The sequence below is a fragment of the Babylonia areolata genome, chromosome 16 (assembly GCF_041734735.1).
Source record: "Babylonia areolata isolate BAREFJ2019XMU chromosome 16, ASM4173473v1, whole genome shotgun sequence".
NCBI lineage: Eukaryota > Metazoa > Mollusca > Gastropoda > Neogastropoda > Buccinidae > Babylonia > Babylonia areolata.
Window position 1 is genome coordinate 12,125,916 of NC_134891.1, and position 12,049 is coordinate 12,137,964.

The window sequence follows — 12,049 nt, forward strand, 5'->3', positions numbered from 1 at the left end:
CATGGAATTTTTATTTATTTTCCAAACGTTTTGGTGCAGCTAGTAAAAAAGGGAAATTACTCTGTAATTAATGCTAGGGGACTTAATTTATCACAAGTGAGTCTTGAAGGCCTTGCCTCTCTTGTTTTGCTTTTTTGTTGTTGTTGTTGTTGTTGACTGATGCTGAGTGGGGCCCCTGGCTGAACTAAGGAGCTGAACGGCCATACATCAGCATCGGTTTCCTTGAGCACAGCCCCCCCCCCACCCCCCCAACCCCCACCCCCTCCCCATTGTGGATTGTTGCCCTGCACAGGGATTACCACGGGAAAATAGACAAGACAAGAAGACAAAAGTGCAGTATCAATGTCTGAAAGTGGAAGTTGAGGACCTTGGCAACATAAAACTTTCCCCAGTCTCCTCTCATTGAATACTGTCGCTCAAACGATGTTCAGTTTGCTGGGCGCCAGAATGGTTTGTGAATAAGAGTAATTATCCATGGCATCATAGCTTTCTGTGTCTGAAGAACGCTTATGATAAAAACTTTCGATGAAGCCTGTTTAGCAGTCGACAGGATGTGTCAAGGTTAATCCTGTCGAGGTTAATCTCATGAATTAAGAATTGTTCTTGATAATGGTATGAATGTTGATATGAAACTTCAGTGTTTTGTTAAACTGATTTGTAGGACAAAATCAAAGTACTAGACAGCATTGTTTGAGGTGAGAAGGACTTGCTTTTGAGAGCTGTCAAAACTGGAAATTTTCTAGGTTTACCAAGGGAGCTAACACTTTGGGTTTGTATTTTAACTGACAGTAAAAAGTGTACTGAATTTCATTTTGTTGATTTTTTTTAATCGCATTTTGGGGCATAATCCAGTAAGTGATGAGGCATGCACAAATCTTTCTCTTTCTTCGCCTCCTTTTATAATCACATATTGGATTCTTGATCAGATACGCTATATGAAAAACAAAATGTGGCTGTTCAACTCTGCGAGCAATCTCTGCACACGCCGTGCTAAAAGAATATTAATATAATGGTGTACGCTATCGATTTTGTATTTTCCAAATAAGACCACTTGGGCCAATGTACATTGTGAAAGGTCTTGACGCTAAGTATAATTTTAAAATGCAGTGTTTCAGATGAGAAAGATCAGTTTGAAAACAAATGAAAGCCCATGCTTCAAAACAGATTAATCTCCCATATTATTAGCTGCCCCAAAGAGATGTATTCATCAGTGTATCCATACTAAATGAAAGAAATCCCTATTTGAACAAAAAAAATTGATAAAAGTGACTGCCATTAATCAGTGATTCAGTATATCAAACCAAAGTGCTGAGGTTTGTGAATAAAGAATTAGATTTAATAGTATATTTATTATGCAGTATTTTGGCTTCTTTTTTTTTTTAATTTTTTTTTTTTACCCATCCAAGAGGTGCATTGTCATTCTAAGCAAAATAAGTGGAAAGAATTGAATTTTTCTAATTTAAATGCCAAATTTAGTGTTAAAAGTATTTCCAGAGAAAATGACAACTTTAAGTTTACACAGACAACTGAAACCAGGTTATAACATAGACTCACTTTGTTTACACAAAAGTCAAAAAGTGGTGAAAATGGAACACTGATACCAGGATATGTGCTGATCTCATTCTATGATATAGCAGACAGCATTTTGTTTTTTTTATACAGTATAACTTTGTGTTTGGTGTCATATACTGTACCATGTCAAACTGATGCAAACTAGGCCTGAGTATAAATATGTGTTTGGAAAAGAAAACTTTCATTTAGGCCTGGAATAGGTCTGGAATAAGTATAAAATTTTATTTGGTCATTTCTTTGGGCACGTTGTAATTAGCTCAGGTGTGTGTTTGTGATACATGTTTGGTCGAAGTGGGTCACAGCTGAAACAAAAGCAAGGTACTTGACATTCCCCAGCAGATATAATCACACTCTGTGGAGCTTAAACTCTCTCAGATCATCTGTGGTTTATTGAAAAGGCAATTGAGTTCACTTTGTTTTGTTACAGATTGTGATCTGAAAGGCCTGGACCTAACCATGAACAGCCCCTTGTTACGAGAAGATGCCTCAGACTCCATTCCCTCTGACACCACGGACAGTCCATCATCGTCCCCGCTGTGCTTGATGTGCGGGGAGATCTTCCACACCCAGGCCCACCTCAGCCAGCATCAGGAGGAGTGCACCAAGCTGCTCTTCAGGGACAGCGGGGAGATCCTGGAGAACGGCTTTCCCAGCTCCCCCAGCGATCTGTCCAACTCTAGAAACGAAGATGGAGATGGGGCGGTGAAGCGTGGCGACCAGCACATGTGCCAGCTGTGCTTCAAGGTTTTCTCTGACAAAAAGAGCCTGGGCAAGCACATGCGTACTCACTCCCAGAGTGGGTTCTCCTGTAACGGCTGTGACAAGCGGTACAGCACCCGCTCCCACCTCCTAGGGCACATGCGAGTTCACTCAGGGCACAATCCAGCATTCCCCTGTGAATACTGCCAGCACCCCTTTACAGCATACTGTGCCCTGAAGGTCCACATGCGGGGTCACAAGGGTGCCCGACCATTCTCTTGCCCAACGTGCGGTCAGCATTTTGCCAAGAACATTCACCTTAAGAGACACCTGTCGACACACACCGGCATCAAGCCGCATGAGTGTGACATGTGTGGCAAGCACTTCAGCCGTAGTGACCACCTGAAGCGACATGTGCAGTCAATACACGCCGGTCAGCGCCCCCATGCCTGTCACCTTTGCACAAAAGCCTTTGTGCGAAAGTATGAGCTGAACAAACACCTGCAGCTCCACACACCCCAGTCATCACGACCCATCTTGCCGGACAACCCCTGGGATAGTAGATCATATTTTGGATTAGGCAGCACCGGCTTGGGAATTGCTATCCCAGACGGCATCATACCAACGGAGAGAATTGAAGGGCGTTAACGAAGCGACAGGATGAACTGTGGGACTTGACAAAAAGCACAATCATACCTCGACAGCATTCCTGTTTTGCAGCATTCCATTGGTTTGGTCCTGAACCTGCATGCTTATAATATTTGAGATTTCTGAACAGTAACTGTACTATATGGAGGTGATCGATCCTGTATTTATTTATTGAGGCACTGAAGACAGAATTGTTTCTTTTTTCATTAAAAGAGTTGTTTAAAGGAATCACAGCTATGAATGAGTCAGTCAAAGGTGTCTTAATTGAAAAAGATACATTAGTTATCTCAAAGCATCATGGGAAGGAGGTGAAAGAGACTATCTATACCGTTCATGAAATTTACTAAGCATCTGTTTAGCTGGGTTTTAATGGGAAACCAGGATATTTAGAAGAGGTGCATTTTGCAAAATAACAGATTGAAATGAGATTGTTCAATGAAAACGGGTTTTATCTCCCTGCATGAGAGACAGAGGAGAATGGAACAGAGAAGAGACTGCAAATGAAAAATGCAGATCAGGGTAGTATTGAATTATTTGGTGGATATGCCAACCTTTTCAGCTTTTAAAGAATATTTCTGACCGCCACCACCCTCCTCACCTTCCCGTGTTGGGATTCTGTGGTTACTTCTCATTGATGATTGCATAGACTCCTGGCCACATTGAAATAATGCAATGTGAAATTGTCGTTTCTGTTGCTTTGAGAGTCTGTGCATTAAGTTATCTTTCAGTTTGTGTGTGTGTGGTGGTAAGTCCTGGGACACCAAATTTGGCACGAAAATTACTTTGAAAATTCTTTCTACATTTTCAGTTACGATGAGAGTGCACTGCCAGAAAGGGCAGGGGAATCAAATATTTCAACAATTACTGAACTTCTTTCCCCCACAAAACTTCAGCTTTTTAATCTTACTAGTTGATGTATTGATTAATAGAAGTCATTTTACGACTTAGCACTTTCTTTTGTTTTGTATAGAAGTTACATTGATGCATAATCTGCTGGGAGTGGCAATTTCTGCCGTGTATCAGTATCAGTTTCTCAAAGAGGCATCACTGCATTCAGACAAATCCATATACTCTACACCACATCTGCTAAGCAGGTGCCTGACCCGCAGCGTAACCCACCGCTGCCCTGTGATGGGACGTGAATCTTAATATGCTTTGTGAATTTGTTGGGTTGTTGTTTTTTTACACATACATCCAAAACATTAACTTTAAGAAGTAACTTCCAGCATTAAAAGGCTTGACACTATTTACGTTTGCCCTTAAAGTAGTATTTTAGGTTAAACCAGTGCGCTTAGCGATGCTTGGCCATTTTGTGTGTTTGCTTTGTGCATATGAATTATTATAGAAATTCCTGTTCAGTGTATCCTGGAACACTGCTTCCCAGTCAAATTTATTTTAACAACAGCATCATAGATCACAAAAATTAGTTTATTAATCCCGATCAAATGTGACAAACAAATACGACACATTTGTATGATTTGTTGTGATGACAGCAGACAGTAAGCCCCGATGGGAGCAGATATCAGGATGTGGATCCTGTTGACAGTTTGCAAGAACATATTACTGAAAGGAGATGAAGCTGGCTGCTAGACTGTGTTTGCAGAATCCCTTGCACACAAACTCACTTGTTCATTTCTGTCACAAATTCCCCCTCCTCACAGGAATGATAAGAGAGGCAATAATCACTGTCCTGTTTCTTGTGGTCATGGAAACGGGTGGATGGGAGATGGTGGGCTGGATTTTTTTGTTTTGTTTGTTTTTTGTTTTGCTTCTTTTCAAGCTGAAAAGTTTGGTCATTGAAGTCCCTCATCTTTGAGATGTGATGTTAACTTAGCATGGTGGTGACTGCTGTGAGAGAGAGAATGATTGGTGGGCTGTGATTCAACAACTCACAATGAAAAGGAAGTCAGTTCTGATCTGCCTGATGTCTGTGGAGACGGCTCCCTGTCTGAGGGGGGATCACAGAGCTGTGCTGGTCAACATTTGTTGCAGTCAGGAAATGCTGACACTTGAACAGTCGAAAATGGTTTTTTTAGCGACAAGCAGTCAAGTTCTAGGAGACATGGTTGGTTGGTGCGCTAATCCCTCTTCACGTTTTGTGCAGTTTCAAGGATTGTGTGAATTTGATCGTTTTTGAATTCACGGTTTTATAAGAGAATATTATCGTGGCCTTTGACGATTTTTTTTTAAGACGTATTATTCAATTATGATAGTTGTGCAAGTACTGAACCTTGTTGACTGAGTCACACCGTGGTGCAATTGAGGTGATAGCGTTAACCAATGAGCGCCTTACGAAACCTTGTCCCAGATGTTACCTTTTCAAGTCCTGTTCTCTGTTGTTGCTGTTTGTAAATACAAGTCATAATAATGCCACCAGAGATGTCTTGGAAATGTTGCAATACAATCATAATTGTTATGTTTTTTTCTTCTTTTTTCAAAACTGTTTGAATGTGCAGTGTTCAGTTTGAGATTTTCCACTGTCTGGTCATCGAGTTTTCTGTCTTCACTCTTAATTCATTGGCTGGTTTGTTTTGTTTGTTTTTTGGTTTTAATCATTGTTTGGTGGTGTTGTTGTTTTCTTTAGATGTGTGTCATTCCATCGTTTTAATGATCATCAATTTGATTTTATTGCTCATAGCTGTGTGTTGCTAACTGTGCAATTTCTTGAGTACTTGCATATTTTCAGTTACAGAGAGCATTGTAGCAAGACAGTTTTATGACATCACTCCTTGTTGTAAAATTGACACTGTCATCTTTTTTCTTTCAACACAAGAAGTTACATTCTCAAAATCATTCCAAGTTATGTTCAGCGTTAAAATGCTGTAGCGTATGTATTTCTGTTGACAACATTATACTGGGATTTGAACACCCTTTATTAATTTTGTACATTTTGGTTACGTGTTTGTCATTTAGTCCTCAGACAGTGGAGGTCAGTGCAGAATATATCTCACTTTTCTGGGATCAGGAGAAGTGTACATATCATCCACTCTCTGCCGGTGGTGAAGTAGGGGTTTCAGTTCTGTCTGGTCCTTGTTGTTTTTACATACTGCTTTTTTTTCTGTTTGGTTCAACAGGGGAGATAATGCTAAGTGAACTCAACAGTGATATGATATCATGTTAATTATATCAGGCAGTTAAAACTGTTGAGATTAAATGTTGGATCATATTTGCACCTGTTCTGTTCTTGATATTTAATAGAAAAGTCTGGCAAAAGTCTTTCAGATCTTCGCATATCACTTTACCCTGGCTTGATAATCAAAATAAAATTTAAAAAAATCACAAACAGAAAAGAAAGGATGAGAAGTTTGAATCAAGCTGTGACCTTTGCTGTGGTGTTTGAGCCACCTCACAGCAACTTGAGTGATGGCACCCAAAGTAACAGGAGGGCGTAAAGAATTCTAATGTCACTCGTCTCTGTACTGCATACAAAAACTTTTCAGGGAAATCTGTGATGATTGTGTATCATGGTGCGAATCAGTGGTGCCATTTGGTGGGGCGGTAACTCACGATCGACATTGACTGCTCTTTGATTTCATTTTTTTTTTTTTTTATCATTGACACAAGAATGATTCAAATCACTTTCGTAATATTATGTGTGAGGGAGGGAGGGGATGGAAGAAGCATATCAAATGTAACACTTGTTCTGATTTCATTCGTTAAGGTGTTCCAAATTTGTTTGAAAAAAAAAAAAAATGTCTTCATCAAAATTAGGTGTCCATTGGTGGTGGTGGTGGTGGTGTGCGTGTTTGTGTGGTGTGTGTGTGGTGTGTGTGTGTGTGTGGTGTGCGTGTTTGTGCGGTGTGTGTGTTTGTGTGTGTGTGTGTGTGTGTGTGAAGTCACAGTGAGGGCCATTGTGTTCTTTGTGAAGAGATTCATTGAGATTAAGTGGTTTTCATTTCATATTTTTACTCAAAGTACTAGCTTTACTCCTCCAGTTTTGGAGTGGCGTCAGATTTTCATCTCTTTTACTGCATGCATTGTATGGGTATAAAATCAACCAAAAAGAAATATGAAAAATAAAAAAACACCAAAGATGTATTATTTGTAAATATGTTGATGACCATGATGCCAAATATGGTGGGCTTTTTTTCTTTTCTTTTTTTTCTTTAATTTTTTTTTAACACCAGTTTTTTTTTCCCCACCTTGTCTTGGATATTTTGAATGATACTTATGCAGTATTTATTCATCAGTTCTACTGGTTACAAAATATCATATTGTACATGAGTGCATTGTTAACTTTTAAACTCCAAATCAAAATTTCATTTTCTGTAAGACATACCTCATAATAAATATATGATAATAAAATATTTTTAAAAAAAGAAAAGCATGCATGTCAAGACCCATGAATGAGCAACACACATTGAAACATACACATACACACAGCACTTCAAGCATACAAGAGCCTGCATTTGTATACACACACACACACACACACACACACACACAGTGGCTTGTGCTTGATATTGTTCTTGACAGTTTGCCATTTTTATCACATGATCAATTTACCAAAGGTTACAATTACAGAAGGTTCACAATTGATGTTTGATTTATATTTTGGCATCAAAACAGAACATGATTTTATTTCTACGAAATTTTGATTACGGTGTTTTGTACATTTTTGATGGAAGACTTTGATATTTGTACATTTTCATTGGCGTAGTGTCTGATTTTAGTGATGTTGGATTTTTTTTTTTTTTTTTTTTTTTTTTTTTTGCTTTTCTCCCTGTACTTGTGTGATTCGTTTTGAAGTCTGTGCATCGCTAGTCCAAAACACTTTTGTGTATATAATGGCTTTAGTTATGTCGACCTGGTGGTTGGTTTTTTTTGGTTGTTTGTTTTGTGTGTGTGGTTTTTCCCAGCCATAATATTGCTCACAAAGAAACCACCTCCATGCGCTTGTCGGCATGTGTCAAGATACGTCCTTTTGCTCAATATGTTGTTTCATATGTGTGTGTGTTGGTACCCAGTCAATCACTTGGTCAGTCCCACTGAAAACAGTGATACTTTCAGCTGATCGACACGTTGGTTTTGGGGATGGCTTTTTAAAATAAAAATTTTGTTAATGTCCTGTCGATCGATACCTGTTGTTTGTTTTGTTGTTGTTTGGTGTTTATTTTGGGGGGTGGGGGTGGGGGTGGTTTTTTTGTCCAGTCTGTTGCTTTTCCCCCTTCTCAGGATGTTGTTGACAGTGTTCAGTGTGATTCTGCCCCATCCCCTGTTGTGCTGGTATCTGCAGCCTCAAGTGGCCTGTGTGCAGTCAGCTGTCAGGGTGGTCAGCAGTAGGAAGTGATGGGTGTGGCAGGTGTTTCAGGACCCAGAGCACTGCACTGTCCTCCCTGGGGCCTGGCCGGGCCCTCTGTCTAAAAATAGATGGACAGCTCATTGGCCAGGAAAGCTGAGGCCAACTGGACACCATACTGACACTTGTATCCGGCTGTCAGTCCATTGAGAAGTCGTCTGCTAACTGGTGATAGTTTCTGAACTATAACCGCGTATCAAATTGTGTTATGCTTGCCCCCACGACATGCCAAATGTTGCGTTTTGATTGATATGTGCCAATGGTTTATTTACCAAAGTTATGACAGGAAAATAGTACAGTGACACGTAGCTCAAACTTGCTGTGGAGGCACACACAGGAATGTCAGCTTAACTGACGCTGCGAGCAAGTGAAAGCTTGCCATGAAGCAGTCATCATAGCCAGTTACCGTTTCGCGCTATACTGACAAAAGTAGTAAAATGTCTGATTGAACACTTCCATTGGCTTCAGTTAGCAAAGGGGCTCAAAGAAGGCATGCGCTATCCACCTATTTTTAGAACAGTGGGCCTGGCCCCGTGTCAAGGGCTGGGCGGGAAGTGAGGAGAGATGGGTTCTGTCTGTCCTTCCCCACCCACCCCCAGCCTTCACATCAACCTGGCTTGCATCAACCAACCTCGGTGTAATAAAATGATCAAAAAAGAAAAAAATTGCTTCAGTTCAGGTGGGGTTTTTTCTTTTGTTATCCACGTTTTCTTCAGATTGATATAAGATATCCCCAGCCATAGTTTTTTTTGGGTTTTTTTGTTGTTGTTGTTTTTAAAACTCTTTGCATTCATGATATGTCACAGAGAAACTCTTCTTAGTGTTTGGAGTGAATGCACGAGGGCTAAAATAAGAGGAGTTTACTTCAGGGAGTTTTGCAGTGCTCATGTCTACAGTTTTCAGCTACAGTGAAAGGTGGCGAGAGGCTGATTGTGTTTGCTGAATGAACTTCTTTTGGCTGTCAGCACGACAGATAACGGTTGCTATTGCTGTTGTTTTTGTAAAGACCGCACAGGTTAACTCATTTTAGTCCATGTTAACTTGTACCATGATAACTGGCCGGTGGACCAGGTACAAATGTTCTCTCAAAGCTTTGTTTGACTGATTGAATGGACAGTTCCTCATCAACTTTCACCATATTAGTGAACCATACTGTTTTTAACTATGGTAGTCTCATGTAGTGTTTGTGCAGGAGAGTTGCAGCAGACGTATACATATAGCTGTGGGGTAGAATGAGTTAAAAGTTCATGGCCTGAGAGATTGGCCGTAGCTTCTGACTTCAGCATCCTGCAGACTGACTGACTGAGATCACTCAGATCACATTACATTTTCTGCCACAGGTGAAATGGTGGTCTGCTCTCTGCCCAGATAATTCTGTAGATGAAACGCTCAGTGAAACAAACAAGCAGCTGTCAGTACCCTTGTATACAACAGATAAACACTCACAGGCACACACATATGCGTCGACACACAAATACGCATCATACACACACACACACACACACACACACACACCCCACATTACCTTCCCTCATCCCCACTACTAACACAAACACTAAACAGATGATGTTCCATTGCAGTCATACTTGACAGTTGACAGAAAACACTGAATCATTTTAAAAATCAGGTATTTAATGAAAGCAAATGAATAAACTTCCTGCTAAAATCAGATAAACATTTGTTAATGTGCAAAGAAATGCAGTTTAAAGCATCATATGTCATAGGTTTGTCATCTGAATCATGATTGACCCTGCTCCACATTCACACACAAGAAGTCCCACTGACAAAAGTGACATCTTTTAATAAATAAATAAATAAATAAGAAGGTGGAAAAGATAACAAGAGAGATACAAGAAAATGTTCATGAAAGAGAAAGGCAGAAACGTCACACATGTAAGACATGATAGTATCTACAAAACTGGAAATCATCACATATGCTCTTTAGTTGGTTTAAATGATATTTTATCAGAAAATGTCTCCAATGAATTAAACAGGACAAACTGCAAACTGAAAAGCAGAAAGAGTACTATTATTTCATTCCCCCTTTTTGACGATGGAAGCCGAAATCCTGTGAAACGACCACAGTGCCAATGTTGAGACCAAGTGGAATGATGCCGTGCCATTGCCATTGTGTTAATGTTTTCTCTGCCGTTGTTGAAGGCAGAGGCCTTCCTGTCTGACTGCTTGTGATTTCAATGATGTGATTTCCTTCAGGACCACACGAGTCGGGGTTTGTGATAAGCACTGATCATTCCAGCAGCCTGGGGAGGTGTCAGGTGTGTTTGGTCCCATCCCTGCTGTTGCTGTCTCCAGGTTTTCTGTCTCCGGCACTGTCCCCATGCCCCCCCCCCCCCCCCCCACCGTCTAGTCCTGCACTCAGTCTGTTCAGTTACAATTCATTTGTTTGACTTTACTCTCAGTGCTCATTTGTACTCATTTCTTTGGGAATGTGTGAGGCATGTCATTTGTTGTTTTATTTTTTATGTATAAGGTGTTGTGTGGTCTTGAGTATTTCTGCCTTTTTTTTTTTTTTTTTTTTTTTTTTTTGGTCAAAATGTTCATGTGGTGTTTTCTCACTGACTGGATTTTTATACTTGGGAAACATTCCTTTTTTTTCTCTTTTTTTTTTTTTTTCATTTTACTTGTGAAGCGTTTGTTGTCCCATATCCTCTTCTTCGTTTCTCAACAGTGCTGGCAAAGCAGTCATACATAATAGCTTCAGTTCCGTTGGGTGTTTTTTTCATTTTTTGAAATAAGAATTTTGATGTCATTGATGGAAACTGTACATTTTTTGTTTTGTTTTTTGAAAGAGAGAAAAGAAAAAAGAAGAAAATAATGGAAATAATATTTTTGGATCATGGAATTCCACTTTGTGCCTCGGATGTATATCAGGGTATCAGTGTGATGTTCACTTTGTACTGTGTCTGTCAGGGATCATGTGGGGTTCAGACAGCTCCTGAACTGATTGCAATGTGCCCCCAATCCCCCCCACCACCCCCAGTGCCCCTGGTGTGTGTGTGGAGGTTTCTTATGGACGTGTCTCTTGCGAAAACATGGCGCATGGATCACTGTGTTGTTTGATAAGAATTAAAAACTTGCTGCAGATAACAGGAGTGTGCTCCTTTTGGGGTGGTCATCTTCTCCCCCAGTGTTATTCCAAATGCCTTGTGTCCATTTGATGTGCTATGGTGTGTGTGAGAGAGAGAGAGAGGGGGGTGGGTGGGGAGGGGGGTGTGGGGGAAGCGCAGGCTGGGGGCGGGGAAAAGGGGGGAGGGGGGGGCAAGGATGATGTTTTTACTTGTTTGTTTACTTTTTCACTCAGTATTCAGAATGTGTGGGTGTGACATGAGATGGATGTTAAATTTTGATTTTGTGTCGTCAGTGTTCTACTGTTAAAATGTCAGAGTGACCTAGTCCAGTCTAGTAGTTAACAGAATGCCAGCAGTAGTAACATATTGTTTTCAAGAAAAGAGCCAAAAATAAATGTCAGTGAAGACTTTACAGAGCAGAAGTGAGGTGTGTGTGTGTGTGTGTGTGTGTGTGTGTGTGTGGTGATATTACTATTCAGCTGAAGAAAATGTACACTGCATAGATTTCACTCTTAGTTGAAATCTGTTATCACAGAATCTGTACACGGTGTACCTGTCAGTTATGACAAATTTGTGCTTTTGTTTTTGTATTTTGTTGTTGATGTTGTTTCGTCTGTGTGTACATGTGGAGGGGGTTTGGGGGGAGGTACATGAAATTCCTGATTTGTTTGTACCTGTTGTTTGCTGGAGAGAGATGGAAGCACAAGGGTACAGTGGGTTGAGTTGGAGCAAGGGCAGAGTT

The 12,049-nt window shown here is 40.4% G+C and overlaps 1 protein-coding gene across 4 annotated transcripts in view; it reads left to right on the top strand.

The window, feature by feature from the left end:
- The window catches only part of LOC143291155 (uncharacterized), a 47,184-nt gene extending 35,756 nt beyond the window's left edge, over window positions 1-11,428 (top strand). For all 4 annotated transcript variants that reach the window (XM_076600838.1, XM_076600840.1, XM_076600839.1 and 1 more), the window contains exon 6: window positions 2,000-11,428. In XM_076600838.1, the coding sequence (XP_076456953.1) occupies window positions 2,000-2,919 (920 nt within the window). In that variant the 3' untranslated portion in view covers window positions 2,920-11,428. The remainder of the gene's footprint in view (window positions 1-1,999) is intronic.
- The last annotated feature ends 621 nt before the right edge of the window (window positions 11,429-12,049 follow it).